The sequence below is a fragment of the Symphalangus syndactylus genome, chromosome 12, assembly GCF_028878055.3.
Source record: "Symphalangus syndactylus isolate Jambi chromosome 12, NHGRI_mSymSyn1-v2.1_pri, whole genome shotgun sequence".
Lineage (NCBI taxonomy): Eukaryota > Metazoa > Chordata > Mammalia > Primates > Hylobatidae > Symphalangus > Symphalangus syndactylus.
In genome coordinates, this window is record NC_072441.2 from 60330752 (window position 1) to 60348704 (window position 17953).

General features: G+C 37.5%; 1 protein-coding gene and 1 long non-coding RNA gene across 10 annotated transcripts in view; one reads left to right on the forward strand and one right to left on the reverse strand.

Moving 5' to 3' along the window:
* The window catches only part of NTNG1 (netrin G1), a 347869-nt gene that overhangs the window by 293707 nt on the left and 36209 nt on the right, over positions 1-17953 (forward strand). For 2 of the 9 annotated variants that reach the window (XM_063624384.1, XM_063624385.1), the window contains exons 6-7: positions 1642-1809; positions 7579-7713. The exons of 5 other annotated variants lie outside the window; for them this stretch is intronic. In XM_063624384.1, coding sequence (XP_063480454.1) covers positions 1642-1809; positions 7579-7713 — 303 coding nt within the window. The remainder of the gene's footprint in view (positions 1-1641; positions 1810-7578; positions 7714-17953) is intronic. 2 more of the 9 variants (XM_063624386.1, XM_063624387.1) reach the window with 1 other exon arrangement.
* LOC134733762 (uncharacterized) overlaps positions 1-17953 on the reverse strand; it is a 72564-nt gene that overhangs the window by 25485 nt on the left and 29126 nt on the right. The window lies entirely within an intron of this gene.

The window sequence follows — 17953 nt, forward strand, 5'->3', positions numbered from 1 at the left end:
GGCTTGGCTTCAGGATCCCCCCTTTCTTCTCGCCTCTCTTTTAGCAACTGGGGTCCCAAAGTTGCTGACACTGTTTCTGGTTATCTTCTACTCTTCACCATTTCCAGTATCCTCCTCTGCTTCTATCCAGATTTGATTTCATTCCATCAGGACCTTGTTCTCAGCTTCCTATTGTAGTAACTAACTCTCTAACAAATGAATATGAACTTTTCTGATGAGTGGTAGCATATTAATTTTTTTAAAAGGTTAAAAGTTAGCCACCTCTTATTATTATTTACTTGACAACACTTACTCATTTTTATTCTAGTCATCAAAATATAATATTTGAAAAATTTTATATAGGCCAAAATAGTAACTCAAGACCTAGCCAAGTTCCTGACACATAGGTAGACCAACTCAATAAAAATATTTATTGAATGAATGAATGAATGAATGAAAGAATGAATGTGTTCAAATAATGACTGTGCTTGGCTTTCTAATGGGATAAAATAAAAGCAAGATAGATATTGATGCAAGAAATATTTTTAAACAAAATTTGCAGTATCCTGGTTGACCTTCCTTATAAATGTCCAACTAGGCCTACCCTCATATTCCAAGAAGACAAAACAGATACCCTACCTAGTTACCACTCACACTTTTGTGATAATTATTTCTACCAACAGAGACTTTGTCATTATCATTTATTTTAAAAAGGTTGAATTGGATTTACAACTTCTTGCTCTAGATGAGATGCAAGAAAGAAGAAATCTAGTCACCCTCCACCCTTCCCCAACTACTCTCATGCTCTTCTTCATCTCCCTGTCTAGTCATTACCACCATCACTCCTAAGCCTCAGAGACACCTCTAACATTTTAGAGAAACCAAGGAAAAGAAAGGTGGGGTTACAGTAGCTATCTAATTCTTCTTTTGTAGCAAACTATTCTTGAAACTTAAGAGAAAAGGAGGAAATCTTAAGAGCACTTTTTCACACAAATTATCTCCCTACTTTTTTTTTATCTTCTCTCACACATATACATACAGATTTGGTCTGAAGAAAGGCTTAAGAAAGCCATCTTCTCTTAGCATTGGGGGAAAACAAAGATAAAGAATTGTTTAGTTGTCTAGAACTCTATTAAATTTGCCATGATGTATGTGAAACCCCGACTGAGTTGCTGTCTTGGCATGATGTCAGAGAGCTAAAGGAGCCATGGTGATGGTACTCAGACTCTCAATGCTCACACAACCCCCTCCCACTTTTTTTAAGGCTGAAAAGATGAAGAGAAAACAGGGGAAATGGTGCAAAGACACTAAAATTCTCCATCTGCAAAAAATAAAAATAAAAATAGACTTATCATCACTAGAAACAGAGGCTTCCCAAATTTTAAAAGGTGTACACCTGCAAATGCTTCTGTTCATCTTGTCTGCCAAGAATTAACAATCTTCAGTCTTGTTCCGAATGTCCGACCTTTCTATCCTGCTTGAAACAGATGCTATTTCCATGCCAGTCACAACCACCTGTTGCCACCATGTGTTGTGTTGAATAACATATATGTAATGCCATTCCACCGTCTTTTCTCCATCCCTCATTTTACCCAAGCATGTAGTATGCTATTACTCTGCTACTGTATACACTCTGTATACATTTCTGTTCTTCCTTGCAAGATTGTGAATGCTTCGGCCACTCCAATCGATGCAGTTATATCGATCTGCTAAATACAGTCATTTGCGTGAGCTGTAAACACAACACTAGAGGGCAGCACTGTGAGTTATGCAGGCTGGGCTACTTCAGAAATGCTTCTGCACAACTGGACGATGAGAATGTGTGCATAGGTCAGTTCCATTACAATTTCAGCTATTCTTCTGTGCCGTTTGAGCTACGGGGAGATATTTAGGGTGGAGAGGCTGGTGATTCGCACCACGGTTGAGCCAGAATGAACTTTCTCAATGGAGCAAATATTCTGTGGTAGATTTCACTTGTGATTTCACTTGTATTGGTTGAAATCATAGTTGGGGGATATACTTTGAATCCTTATGTTGTTGCTTTAAATATGATGATCTCAGAAATCATGTTAAAGAAATTAAGAAGTTTCTTTCTTCCCGTTTTTTGTTTTTGTATGAAATTTTAAAACCTGATGATTCTGAAGTGATCTTATAGCCTTAAGTTATACATTCAACTTTCAAAATAGAAACTCATTATGTAGGATTTAATTATAGATATGAAAAATTGGGGTACAGACTCTTGCATATAATTGGTGATCAATGGGTATTGATAGATTGAAAATATTGCCATTTGAAATTGAAAATAACTAGCAACTGGAAATGTAAAAGTTTGTCTGACTTCTTCATCCATAGCAATGAAATTCCATTTATTGAATTTTCCTACAGCTCCCAAAAAGGAGGAGTAATTTCTCAAAAGTATTCTAGGCAATTAATTGTCTTAGCCCTGGAAAACTGCGTCCACAGAGGCCCCTGAGCACTTTCCCTTCCCTCCCCACCAATGACTACTGCTCTTGGCACCTAGGGAGGACCAGGCATCTTTCCCACCTAGAAAATCTCCTATCTTTTACATACTGAAACCTGTCTTTAAGAATGTGGGGGTGCCAATGGAAAAATAAGAAACAATAAATGGAATTTCACTTCATAATTCACGCTGAAGCAATGCATATATTTGAAATGCTGAAAAATATATGTGTAGCCATTACCACACCAGTAGGTAGCTATATAGGCACCCAATTTTAAAGGTAGACTTTTTCACATTGAGGTACGTTCAATAGGATACACAAGCTGAAAAATGACGAGCAATCTTTTTATCAAGAAGAGAAATCCAATCCGTATTTCTGTGATCATTGTCCTCTGATTGGATCGTCAAGATCCAAGTGTGACAAAAGAAAAGGCTGTAGAGTTGTTTTTAATCAAATTGGGCCAAGAATATATAATACTGTTGGTGTCTACAGTACTTTCTATATTTCAAAGCATCTCCTTATTTATTATTTGTCAATTAGGAGAGAAAGTACTGGACTTAGAGGCCAGAAAGCGAGGCTCAAATTTCAGTTTGCTATCTCATGGCTGTGTGCCATAGGTAAGTCATTTGAGCCTTCTAGTCAGATGAGGATCAAATGGGATGCACAGGAAACAAATGGGATGTCGGTCAACTGTGAACTGGCTTGCAGATGTCTTGTTTTGTTTTTACTTAATCCTCATTAACAAAACAGTGGGGTAAGTATTACACTAATTGTTTCCCCTATCTTGTCATTGAGAAAAGTAAGGCAGATTGACCCAAATCTTACAGCAAAGGGTTTCTGACTTCAAAGCGTAAACACTTTCTCTCAACCACTGACACAATTAGCAAAGCTAAACTTGTCAGGCTTTTACTTATGGTATGCGTTTTGGATGACAGCAGCAATTCCACTCTGAGTTTATGAACAGAAGTTCAATTGTCTTCATAACACTTGGGTTATAAAGATTTGAGGATATTAATAAAAACCAAAAGACATGTAGTTGTCTGAATTTTGAATGCAGAGTACATTTTACTGAATGTCATTTATAAAAATATATAAATGTCATGCTATAGATAGGTAAACAACAGAAAAGCTAAAATAGATAGGAACACAGTATAAAAAACCTAACCATTTTTACAAAATACATAAGATTAAAATGTTTTATAATATTTAATATGATTTTAAATCAGTCTAAAAAAGTCCTTAAAAGGAAATATTTTATTCCATAAAATTTATCTTATCAGGTAACTTAACAATATCACAATATATTTTATTCAGAGTATTTTATTATTATGAAATTTGGCCTTTTTTCCAGTTCTGAAGTAAACTGTGAACTCCACATCTGCTTCTTTCTATCCAGTTTTAAGAGGTATAGTTCAGTTGTAAATCCATATTTGATTATCCACAGACTAGAAAACAGTCCATTCAGTGTCTGCCTTTTAAATCACATAAACTACAGAAGAAATATGAAAAACAATATCAATTTTGTATTTATTTTTACTTTTAAAAATCAAGAAGAGTTTTCTTCTCCATTTCTAGAAAGTTTATTAATTAAAATTATAAACTTTTGGAAAATTCCATTTTATTGAGGTAAACCTGTTTCTATTTAGTATTTTGTACTTGAAACCAAGCGAAGTACTTGGTGAACACAAAGGAATGCATTCTTAGGTACTATTAAAGTTAGCTACATTAGGCCAGGTGCAATGGCTAACGCCTGTAATCCCAGCACTTTAGAAGGCCAGGGCAGGTGGATCACTTAAGGTCAGAAGTTTGAGACCAGCCTGGCCAACATGGTGAAACCACATCTCTACTGAAAGAAATAAAAAATTAGCTGAGCGTGGTGGCCTGTGCCTGTAATCCCAGCTACTCAGAAGGCTGAGGCAGGAGAATCACTTGAACTTGAGAGGTGGAGGTTGCAGTGAGCTGAGAGAATAGCGCCACTGCACTCCAGCCTGGGCTACAGAGCAAGACTCCATCTCAAAAAATAAAATAAAATAAAAAGTAATATTAGCTAGATTATTCCCTCACCCACCATAATTTCTTAAATTATTGCCCTTTTCTAAAGGAGAAAATTGTGTTTAAAGAATGAATTGAAAAATTTGGCTAGCTGATAGGTACTAAGGTCTATCTCTTATCTCTAGTGCTTATATGCACACAATGAATTAATAACATTTTCCTTAAAAAGCTGTAGATTTCACTTACCCTGCTTGAGGCGCTGAGGGCAGTGATACTAGGGCTGCCTGTGCACAAGGCTGGAGTTTGCCCTCTCAGTGCCGTTGGAAGCCTGTGGCTCTATTGCTAAGGTTTGCTCTATGAGACAGCATGAACCTATTTGCTATTTTCCACAATTAAGATTCCTAAAGGGCTTGAGGCAGGACTATTAAATTCAAAAGGATACATCACAAGTAATTGAGAGTTAATTTTAATACCATTTTGTATAGAAAGCACTAATGAAAATGAAGGGATATTTACCCCATTCACTTTCACAGAATAAGGCACTAATCGTGGAAACTTTCAACTTCATCTAAGTCTTATCTACACTAAAAATAAAAAAAGAACACTTTGCCAATTCTTTAACAACTGACAATAAAATTCACCACCCTTGCTGTAAAGGAACAACTCATATCTTTGACAAAATGTAGGCTCTGTGTGATGAAATAGATGTTGTAAAATACTTGCATCATTTTATATTATGGCAAATATAAAATGCAGCAGGCTGTTCCATGTTGCCACAGTGATTGCTGCTTTGTAATTACTGGTGAATTTGCCCATTTTTCGTACAAATTCCAAACACAGCCATGTCTCCAAAGATACATGTAATTACCCTGTAATGACGCAGCAATTACATGAAGATGACATCCTTGCATGCTTCTGTTTCATGTAAACTTGAGCATTAAGCAGGAAGCTAGAGGATATATGGTTTGTGACCTTGAGCAATCACTGTTAATAATCCTGCTAACAAGCTTTGCATCACAATGAAACAGAGTTCAGCAGCTGCTGCTAAGCATTTCTTAAAATTATGATGTATTATTTTTAATTCCCCCTTGAAACCCATGATCGGGTAATCAGAGGTACCTTAAATAGAATAAGGTGAACAGAAGACATTTTTAATACCTATAAATCAATTCTAGTATAACTTTTAAATCAAGCAACACCCCCCACCCCCAGGTATTTTATGTTGCTTTGTAATCTAACAGTCCTGCATGTTCTTCCTAATTTCATGGAATAAAATATGATCCTCCAAGGCTCTTTGCGTTACTCCAACATCCACCATTGACCATCATTCCATAAATTACACTTTTAAAAAACTGAATTATTTGTTATATAAGGTGAAGGGAAGGCCACACCCCTTCTTGTCCTTTATTTTCATGACTGCAAAACATTACACTTACCCACATTTTCCTATGACAATGACTGGAATATATTATGGTTTAGATGTTCTACTTTTTTTTAATTTTGTTTACATTTTTTTGCCTCCAAAACCTTATATTAATTAATGGTCATGGGCTAATTGACTGGAGGAGTATGTGAATTCACGTTGGCCAGATGTAACTCTGCTTACTGGCTTACAAAATGTTGGTGATTTATTGTCAACTTACACACTTTAAACAGCAAAAAAAAAAAATTATAGTTTTGATATAGGTACAAATTTGTAATGTGCCTATGTACAGACAAACATTAAAAGCTTTCACAAAATTAGTATTTTAAAATTTTTTAATCAGCTTTCATATACACACTCATATTAAAATAGAAAATGTCAACTTAAAATAAAACTCTAGTTCTTAAGTACAAACTAAGCCAGGCAAGGAGACAGCATTTTAGAGTTTATTAAGTTTTATTTTTACCTACATATATAACTGTTCATCATATAAATGTTTGTTATAAAAGAATGCTGAACTCGAAACCTGACTTAATTAGCATAAAATAGATCATAATTCTAAGGTACTCCACATTTATTTGAAGAATATCTAATTAGTGTCTGTGACACAAACTTAGAGTCAAACCCCTGGATCCATCTATAATGCTAAACCCTGAATCCCCATAGCGAATCTAATAAGCTAAACTTGATTATATTAAACTAAATTTTCAAGACTTCTCTTGGTTAGTTGGATGGTATAGTTTTGTTTGGTTTTTAGTGAGGGAACTGCTTAATGTACCCATTTTTAAATAATGGAAACTGAGAGGCACAATCACTTCCCCAAAATTACTAGAAGAGTAATGAGGAAAGGAACTTTAGCTCACAGTACTCAAAAGCTGCCAGCTACCTGCACTATCTTTCCAGCTAATAGAAGCCTAAAGGATATTCATTTCTGGTTCAAGCTTTAAGCAAAATAGAGCTTCAGAAGTAAAAATATCCTGTATAAGAATGTGTGAGGAATCAAGAAAACACTCTATTCACCTTTTATTGTGCAAAGCTGTATTGTCCTGCCAGCAGACATTATAATGAAAAATATACATCTTAAATTATAAATATGTTGAAATTTATTTGGGATTACAAAGTTTATTTTTTCTTTTATGATTGTTAATCTGGACTGCATAAAAGCTGCATTAATATGCCTAGCAAATACAACATCTAAAGGCTTATCACAAAATGATATATACATGAATAAGTTAAGATGCTGTCCCAAATCATAAAGTAAAACTACCTTTGAATGAGCAAAGTGCATTCATATTGTACTTTTAAAATGTTCAGCAGTTCTCAAATATTGAGTGCAATGGCTAAGCCCATTTGAATAATTTAAAACACATTTTACACTGATGGCATATTGATTTATCCTTGATATACAAACTTCTCATGGTATTTATTAAACCATCTAAAAATATCCTAAGAAATGGAATCTCCATTACGATCTGTTGCCAGTGAAAAGCATGTCTTATTTCCTTGGAAGTCTTCAATTGATTTCCTCCCATATCATAAAAATGATATCATGGAAAGCTAAGCAAATAAATAAATGGTCGTGAAATAGCCATATTTGCCGAAGCATTTCATTAATGGACATCTTTCTTTAAGTGATGCATTTAAGTACGTGACGCTCCTGTGTTGATAACCTATAAGCCACGCAGACTTGTCTCTAGCATGTGTGTTGTCTTGTTTCTACAGAGTGTTATTGTAACCCTTTGGGCTCAATCCATGATCGTTGTAATGGCTCAGGATTTTGTGAGTGTAAGACTGGAACAACAGGGCCTAAGTGTGATGAGTGTCTGCCGGGAAATTCCTGGCACTACGGCTGTCAACGTAAGTAACTGGGAGCTGCCCTCTGCCTGCTGCAGCATGGCTGATTTCTGCTTGGCTAGGCCGGTGCGTGCAGCTTCTCAGAGCAGAAAAAGATCCAAACCGCTGACAAGTTTTAAAAGCTACTTAATGCTGCGGCCAATGTATGGGAGAGCAATCCATCAGCTGTCCAACTGGCTTTTTTGAAGCCCATCTTCATCCCCTCAGTTAGCTGGAGCAACTTATATTGAAATATTGTATGGAGATCCATATACCTGGCTAGACCATAAATTAAGTGGCACAATAGGGACCCAGCATGGAAATCTTCACCGCAGAATGAAGGGTGATGTGCATGTGGTTAATATATTTCTTGAACTGAAAGCTACCCTGGAGCTCCAGAGTTCATAAATTAAATGATATCTACATAACTTATTACTACCCTTGCTATCACTGAATCTTAACCAAAAACCTAAAGGTAATAAATCTAAGGGATATTTAAACGTGGGGTAAAATAAATGACAAAAATCAACATTGATTTTAAACCTCTGAGGTTAGGCACTATGCGGGCAGCTGTGGACAAATGCCATTTGTTTCAGCCTCATTTCTCTTGAGATTACCAGGTCTTCAAAGCTTGTCAAGGCAGGTGGCATGTCAGTGTGTACAAGGAACATGAATTTTAAAATCAAGGCAGAAGGTTCCCTCTGTCTTTTATAACCTTTTCTGCTTTTGAATTCTGAACTAACTTTCCATTTCATCTATAGACAGGTATTTTGCTAGTATTAAAGAACCATAAGACATATCCTGTGTAGCAGTGTGGTCCAATAGAAAATCAAGCAAGCCACATATGTAATTTGAGATGCTTTTGCTTTTCACATTAAAAAAGTAAAAAGAAATAAGAGAAAATAATTTTAATAACTATTATATTTAGCTCAAATTATATAAGATACTATTATTTCAACATATAACTAATATCAAAATTATGAAGGCTATATTTTTCATGTTTTTTTTATTGTCTTTGAAGTCAGATGTGCATTTTATACTTGCAGAAAATGTCAGTTAGGGCTGGCCATATTGTAAGGCTTAATAGCCACATGTGTCTACCATATTGGACAGCACAGCCCTAGAGTTATTTTTGCTTACTTTTCACTTAAAACAAATGTCAGCATGCAGGAATCATCTAAAGCCAATTTCTATAGAAAACTATATATTATTTATATAATACAGTAGTAATAGCAACTTTTATATTCTATAAAATAAATTCTGTATGATGAATTCTATAATAATAACTGTGTAGATCCAATTTCTATACAAAATTATAGAATGTTCTATCTGTTACTTATAGAATACATAGTTATCTGGCAGCCACACTTCTAAGTAGTGTTAATCCAAAGTGAAATGCCATGGGCAGCAATGAGCTCTGGCAATAAGTTGAAATTTTGGCATTGAGCAGGCCAAGGTTAGAATGGGATCAAAGAACTGGGGACTGAAGTCTCCAGCCTTGCTGGAGAGGAACACTGAAAGACAGTCGAATAGTCAGAAGTCAGGCCTCACACCTGCATATAAGGTCTAGATAAAGCCATGGTTTAAAAGTCTTGCATGCTGTAGTTTTCCAGAAAGTGCTAGTCCTTAGTGCCTGGGAGAGTTGGTGGATCCCAGCAACCATGTGAAGTGCCAGGGCTCAGAGTGAAGCTATCAATCATGGCACAGCTAGACCTCAAGGCCTAGAGCAGGCCAACAGTCAGGAGAAGAGAAGGAGAATAGGCAGAGGAAAAATCAAAACCAGCACCAAGACTCAAGGCATGAAGAATAAGGAGACTTTGTAATTAAGACACACTTCGCAAAGAGAAGATCTCATGTAAAGCTCCTGAGGAGCAGGACCTAAAGAATGGTTTGCTGGAGTGTACTCAGGGTAAGACTTGGGAGAGGAAAATAAATCAATCCTGCTTTGGGAAAATGCATCTCAAAAAGGACCTAACCCAATTTTTCTATATTCATTATTGGAGTATTATAAAAAATATGGTGTTGTCACCAACTTTTCCCTTCTGGAATCAAAAGACTGAATTTAAGCCTTACCCTGCCACATACGAATCATAAAACCCTCTGCGCCTCAGTTCCAGAACCTCACATGCTTGTTATATGGATCACTGAGATGATGAGAGGACATTCATTTATTCTTTTGAGTATGTATTGAGTACCTACCATGACTTAGGCACTGGGCTAATGGTAGGGCACAGAAGTATGAAAAGAGAGAGCTACTGTGGACATGTGGACATGGAGTTCACATCCGAGTGAGAGGACCAACAATTATGATAGAAGATAATCAGAGCTCAATAAGAGGAATGTACATGTTATTTGTTAGTGAAGTCCAACATGGGGAGTAAGGCTTCCCAGAAAAGTGGCATGTAGTAAAGCACTAAAGGATCAGTGGAGCTTTCCAGCATAGGAATCTTGGGTAAACGTGATTGAGCTAACACACTGTGTTCCACAACTTGTGTGTGTGTGTGTGTGTGTGTGAGCATGCACATGTGTTGGGAGTAAGGGAAGATGTTAAACAGCATCCAGGGACTAGATTATGTGGTTTCATGAATCCCAAGCTAAGACATTTTATGTTGTCAGGGAGGAAAATGGGAATCATCATATGGAGAAGATATGGGATCCATCATATGGTTTTAAGCAGAGAAATGAAGGAACAGATTTGTTTTTAAAAAGATTATTCTAGCTACTAAGTAAAGAAAGGAATGGAATGGGTTGAAATTAGATTTGATATATAAATTTAACATCGTCCAAACACACCTTTGAGAACACAGGAGATTTTTCTCACTCTGAAGTCTTTCTTCCTTCTCTTAGACCCACCCACATAGGGCTGGTATTCCATGTTAAAATATAGAAATTCTTCTGTCAGTTAGTAAATGGCTACTTCACCAAGATCCTGAAGTGCCTTCCCCTGGGATCTCTTGGGCTGTCACCAAGGATCAGCAATAACGGGGTAACACGTGTCACAGTAGCATGCCACTAGCACCTGCTCCAGGATTATAGTTGATGTACATTCTGATTAGTTGGTGCTGGAAGGTTGATAAACATTTTTTTTCATTTCGCTCCTGTCCTCACACACATGAATACACCCAAAAGTGCCCCTTGAGTGCATCCTTGTCTCCCTTTCCCCTCTCCCACTGCTCACCCTGACTTCCACTTGCCCTGAGTTGAACCCATCCTTGGATTTGTCCACAGTATTAGTAGAAGAGCTATTAACCTGGCAACACAAAATCAATGCCAAGCAGAAAACCAGTGGGAGAGTAGGGCTGACAGTGGTGTTGCAGTGATGAGCTGAGAGTAAGCAGGCATTTAGGTAGGCACTGCCAGGGAGGCAGTAGGAGATATCAAGAAGAGTCCAAGGGATCCAGGCCCAAGGTTCCAGTCCTCCCAGAGGATTGTCAAAAGGAGCCATGTGGAATTGTGGTCCAAAAGGACTTGGTTTTGGGAACAGAAGATTTAAAAAAGGGATTCAGTAACTGACACTGTTGCCCATATTCTTTGAATAGAAACAGTGAATATGCTCTTTGAGTAGACTCAGGATTCATAGAGACCAGGGTCTGAATCCCATCTCCACTTCTTATGACCTGCAAGACTAAGAGGAAATTACTTGGCCCGTCTAAGCCTGGTGTTTCCTCTAAAATGGGGTAATAATATGACCTAACACATATAGTAATTGTGAAGGTTCAAATAACATAATGAATGTGGACCTCATAGTACATAGTAAGTGCTCAATTATTATTACTACTTCCAAGCACATGTTGATATTGCACAGAACTAGGCAAGAATCCATGTTCAAAAGCTTTCATGCAATCTTACTGCAGAACTTGTTTGGCCACTATTGAGGAATCAGACTGTTGACCTGGGGGCTTCTAAAAAGCCTCCTGGTTAGAGACAAGACTGATTCAAGAGAGTGAAGCAAAGCTGACCCCAAAGCAATAATGGGGTTTGAGCTGGGGACATTTTAAAAACTCCAGGCTCATCAGCAAACTTTCTGCTTGAGAGGCCACCAATTATGTACTGTGTAAATGTAGGCAAGTCTTTCTGAATTAAAAGGTGAAACACTTCTAAACCACTAGAATGAATGGTTTTTAGACAGCATAGAACAAATAACCTAGGAAAGAAAACAGAAATAGTAAGATTTCAAGGAGGCCTGGCAGAATCAAGATTAGTGTTGAGGTTGCCCAATAGAAAAATGAGACATTGGAAAGAAAGAGAAAAAAAGTTTTAAATGATCCTTTTGAAACCAGAGAAGAGTCAATAGCTAGGTTCTAGAGAATAAAATTGAACCTTCTACATAGGAAGCAGCATTCCATGCTTTATCTAAAATATGAAGGGTTAACATGTATTGGGAAGTAACTAAATAGTTGTTATCAGCGCCAAAGTAACTGGACATAAAGGAGATTTATGACTTTTCAGTTTGGGAGAGTAGAAATAGCCACTTGTAGAACTAATGTGAGTGGTGAGGAGATATGTTTGTCTTCCTGGAGGATGTATGTAAGACACATGGGAATATCCTGCAGGGTTTATTAAAGCCACCAATTGTTAACTTATGTGAATACTAATGGTACTTTCAGAAGAATTCATAGTCTGCTTATTTAAGTGAAAGTCAAAAGATTTGGTGATATCAGTTAAATATTATGATTTTGGAAGATACTAGAGCTGTAGGAAATAAAAAACAAAGTACACATAGCAAGGGGGAGACAGATCACATCCTTCTCTGACCACAAGTGGGAAAGGCTTTCCATTTTTAAGGAACCATGTGAATAGATTGGGCCCACACATGTAATCTGGGATAATCTCTCCTTTTCAAGATCTTTAATTTAATCACATCTATAAAGTCTCTTTTGCCAAGTGAGGTAAGAGTTGCTGGGGATTAGGATGTAGACATCTTTGAGAACACATTATATTGTGCTTATCATAATAATAATCAAGAATGTCAATGTTTCATGCCAGAGATAAATATGCAGGTGTTATGAAGACAGAATGCAACTCATGCTGGGGAAAAAGATATGCAATGGTAAAACATATTCAAAAGAAATACTTAAAAGGATTTGAGAGGAGTAATGTATGTCAAGCAGGTATAGATGTGCGTTGTGCATTACAAGGTAGGGATAGTGAAATATGTTTCAGTCAAGACCAAAGACTGTATAAGAAAGGTACTGTGAGAGCATATTGTAGACCACTAGACCATTTAGAGGATACATTGTTCAGAGGAAAATTGGAAAATTTAAATATTCTATCTTCCAAAATGGGGGAATTCAAATATCAGGAGTTCTGCTAAAAGATTTGTTCTGGTAAAATTGTTTACTTGCATTAATGAGAATTTATTTGCCCAAAAGAGTGGAAGAAGCAGTCTGGGAAGCTACCACTTACTGGTACCATGGAGAAGGCATTGTCATATAAGGGAGCAAACACTATTAAAAATCTAAGAGGTATTGTTCCAAGTATTAAGAAAAATTCAAAATATTCCTGGGGGGGAAAATGTACGATGTTAGACCTTTTTAAAAATGGGTGTGCACATATGCACATACACATACAATCACTTTTATTAAAAATAAAAGCATAAATTGTTCCCAATACACTACCTAAAAAAAAAACGAGAGACTTATACGTTAACCAACTTGACTATCAAAGACTCTTTCTTCTGAGGTTTTGATGAACATTATTTCAGTCCCTACACTGTGTTGCAAATTTAGGCTAAATAATTTGCAAAAATGCAGATGGTATAGGGCTGTGCTGACATAGTTCAAATGACAAAAATGTAAAGATGTTAGCTTACATTAAAGCTCAATTTTAGACAGTATATTATATAAGTGGCAAAGGAACTAACAATTTCAGGTTGAACAAAGATCAAAGGAGATTATAGTCCCACTAAAACATATCCTGAACAGCCCACATCAAGGGGCCAGTTCTTGGAAAGAGCGTTCTAGCATTGCAGACAGTGATGTAAGAGAGTCCCTTCTTTGATGAAAGTTTTTTCATATGAAACAGCATTGAAGCAGCTTGATAACATATGTTACAGATGTCAACCAGTGTTTGGAGGACTAAGTAGATGTGGTTCAGGAAGATAGAACAGGGACCATGAATAATGGAGGTGGGTTTCAATTTAGCATTTTCCAACAGTTATGCTTTCTAGGTGTCTGAGAATATAGTAGGTGCATTGAGTAATGACAACTTCCCCAGACTCTGGAGAAGTTCCAATAGAAGCTGAACAGACTCCTATCAGCGATACTTTCTGGAGAGTTTTGGCTTAAATGAGAAGTTGAGTGAAAACTCCTTAGGGCCTGTTCAACTTTCCAGCTTTAACGTCAGACCACACTCATGCAGCAGAGGGGAGGCATCGTAAAGGTGCCCATCTCAGTTTCTAGTAAAAACCACAGTTTGATCACTTGGCTGTCCTCTACACTCTAATCTTTCTTTACCCACAGACCTCAGACTCTCATACCTCCCACTAGCCATGTTCTCAGTCCTCACTTCCGGTTTCCAAAAGTCAGAAGCTAGAGACTTAAATAACTCCTTTTATTCTAGGGATTAATTGGTTCCTATCAAACTCTTCTATTACTATAGTTCAGGAGGTTTTCTTTTTTTTTTTTTTTTTCTTTTTGGAGGGGGTAGGGGATTAACTACCACAGTCCTGACAACTTGTGATCATGAAGGTAATAAGATGATGCTTCCAATTGCCTCTGTGAGATGAAGATTATACCTCCCTGGACAAATACCTTGTGCCTAACTTGTAATTTTTCAATTGTTTCTAGTTGCTGTCTCTTCCTATTTGTCGTGTTACATTAAAATGTCCAGTTCACATTTCACCAGTTGACCTCACACTTCGAATTCATTGACAGGCAGCATGTTGCTTAAACAAGGATGTGTCTGTGATGCTGCAGAGCATCTGTAGTTGCTAAACATATGATTTCCCTCATTTGGCCCTCACATCTCTATCAATCTCTATCACTACAAGTTGGTCTCATCAATAAAATGAACGGCATCACTGAATCCAAGTTTTTAATTTCCTTAGTTTCATTAGTCTCCAATAGCACCTTGAACACAGCATCATTTCCCTTGCTAAGCACCACATACATAAGGGTGATGAAAAATAAATACTCAGAGAAAGGCACTTGATGTTACTGTGGTACAACTCCCAAGGGTGGGAAGGAAGTGCTCTTTAAACAGAACCAGTAGGAGCCTCCCAGAGGCAATTTAAAAAGGAAAATATTAGGAAGACAGAAGATAGAAAGTGGCAATTTGTAGGCATTACAAATAAGCTGGTAGTACTCCTGGGGGCAAAAAGGATCATTTTGTCTGCTAGATGAGCAAACCCCAGGGTTGCCCCCAGTTGTGAAATTTCTCTTGATTCAGCAGGAAGATGCCACACCACTCAGTCTTGCTAATAGCCATTGCATTCCAGATGCAGCTCTTATTTTCCATTGATTCTTAAATGTAAATTTAATTTGGGATTGTTCGCAAAAGCCCACAGACCTCTAAACATCAGGGACCTGATGCTACCTCTGAGCATGGAGAGTCAGGGCTTATGCTATGGAAATGACTTTAACTCTTCACCACACTAATGGCTCCATTCAGAGCACCCACAAAAGGGATATACTGATGGAGCTGGCTTGAAAGCAGTGAGTTGTTCTGAATGTACTCCACAGTAGCATCATATCCTAAATACATTCAAAACCCACAGCTCCTGAATTGCTGAAGCTTAGCCTAGGGCAAATGCAGACGGTGGACATACCAGACAGCAATTCCAGGCATCCGCTGGCATTCTGAGGCTTGCCTACTATTTAGCCATCCTGTGCTCAGCTCAGAGAGGGGCCTCCACTTTGACCTGGATGGGCAACTTTTCGTATTTACTTGACAATCCATGTTAATTTCCCCCTTTATTTAAAGAGAATATCGAGAAGGACATGTATGCCCACCACAGAACCACTGAAGCTCAACAGTAAAAGGTGTCTGAAATGCTGGTGCTCATGGAAAAATGCAGGCACAGTTTTATCTGCTAGTAGCTGAGAATCAAAGCAACAGCCTGATCCTACCTGATAATAAGATGATAAGAAGGCCAAGTGGTAATACAATATGTGAAGCTCTTTTCTTACATAAGTACATAAATGGAGTTTCACCTTGGGCCATTCTTTACTCACTAATGAGTGTATGTGTGAATGTGTATGTGAGAAAAAATTTCAAAATTTTCTAAAGCTACATATATAATGTCTAAATGTGAAAATCAGCCCAATTGCAAAAGGGCCATCCTACTTGAAACTTGAAGAATAAATATTTCAATTAAGCAAGGGAAAGTTCTCAGCCCCCAGCGGAACAGAATTCTGGGGAAGAGGAGTCACAGATAGACTATGATGGGAGGGTTCTTGAAAACTAAATTGTAGGAATCAACACAGTGAGGTGAAAAGAAGTCTTAGATTTGGAGTCGGGGTCTTGTTCTAGGTGTAACTCCACCACCTCTCCAAAGAATGTTTGCTCAATCATCAGCCTTTGAATTTCCTTCTGTGAAATCCTAGAAAGGGCTTGGATATTCCAAGGTTCCTTCTTGGTCTGAAATTCTGTGATCCTGAAATCTTACAAATCGTCCCATCAGTTTACATATGGACTTATTTCTAGTAAAGAATTATTACTATTTCAAAATAATAAAAAGTGTTACTTATTGAGCCCTTTGTAGGTGTCGGGAACATGTATGCATTATTTCATTCCATAGGAGAAGATTATTTTCCTTATTTTATAGATGACAAAACTGAGATTTAAAGAGGATAATTCCACCAACTCAAATACCTGTTAAGTGGCACACCAGTTACTAGTGAATTTTTTTTTTTTTTTTTTTTGAGGCGGAGTCTCGCTCTGTCGCCCAGGCTGGAGTGCAGTGGCGCGATCTCGGCTCACTGCAAGCTCCGCCTCCCGGGTTCACGCCATTCTCCTGCCTCAGCCTCTCCGAGTAGCTGGGACTACAGGCGCCCGCCAACACACCCAGCTAATTTTTTTTATTTTTAGTAGAGACGGGTTTTCACCCTGGTCTCGATCTCCTGACCTCGTGATCCGCCCGCCTCAGCCTCCCAAAGTGCTGGGATTACAAGCGTGAGCCACCGCGCCCGCCTACTAGTGAATATTTATTGTTAATCAAATGGCATTTTATAGGATTATGTCACTTTTACTTTGCAGATAGAGACAGAAGCTTTGATAATTTATTCCAGGGGTCAGCAAATTCTTTCTGTAATGGGCCAGATGGCAACAATTTTAGGCTCTGTAGGCCATACAGTCTCTGTCACAGCTACTCAACCCTGCTATTGTACTGCCATAGACAACGCTTAAATGAAAGAGTGTAGCTGTGTTCCGGTAAAACTTCTTTTATGGACGCTGAAATTTGAATTTCATGTAATTTTCATGTGTGAAGAAATTTTCTTCTTTTGATTTTGTTTCAATCATTTAAAAAAGGTTAAAACCATTCTTAGTTCATAGGCCATTGTAAACAGGAAGCAGGCTGGATTTGGCTTGCAGATCATAGTTTGATTTATTCCAAACTCAAACAGCAATTCAAGATGAAGAAACAGAGGACCTGTTAAATAAAGAATGTGAAGCAGAAGGCAGGAAAGAACATAAGAAAAACATACAGTTCATTAAAATGTGTCCTCTGTCTTGACATGGGTATCACAGGGAGTTGAACTAACTGGTTCTTATTTACAAGGCCCTAACTGTTCTTAAGAAAAATGTTAGGGTTCCCAGAAACATGAGGGCTTTGACAATATCATTTCCAGGACAAGATCACAGACATAATCAGTGCCATCTGTTTAAACGCTTTAAGAGCCAGCCGAGCCAATTTAGCATCAATTTAGTACAATCAGCAACTAATGAAAGAGAAGTCAGGATGGCCATAATATGATCAGGATTGCTCATGTTGGTGTAAGGGATCATTCAGTTGTATTCTGCAGGAACAACCCGTCATCTTGAATATCAGCAAAAAGCTCTATTTAGAGACAATTACAGTAATAATATCGGGTTATAATACCATGTTCACAGGAAAAAAATACATACAGAACATGTTCAGAATGTAGGTTTTTACCATGGCCTTTTAATATCAGAGACAATTATTCTGAACACAGTGCATGACAGTGCTGTGAACGTGAACCCCTGCATTTCTGCCTAGCTCTCTTTTCAGTGTGATTGAGCCCATTGAACCCAAGAGATTCTGGATTACCCATAGGAATAATGTTATAACCCAGCACTGTTA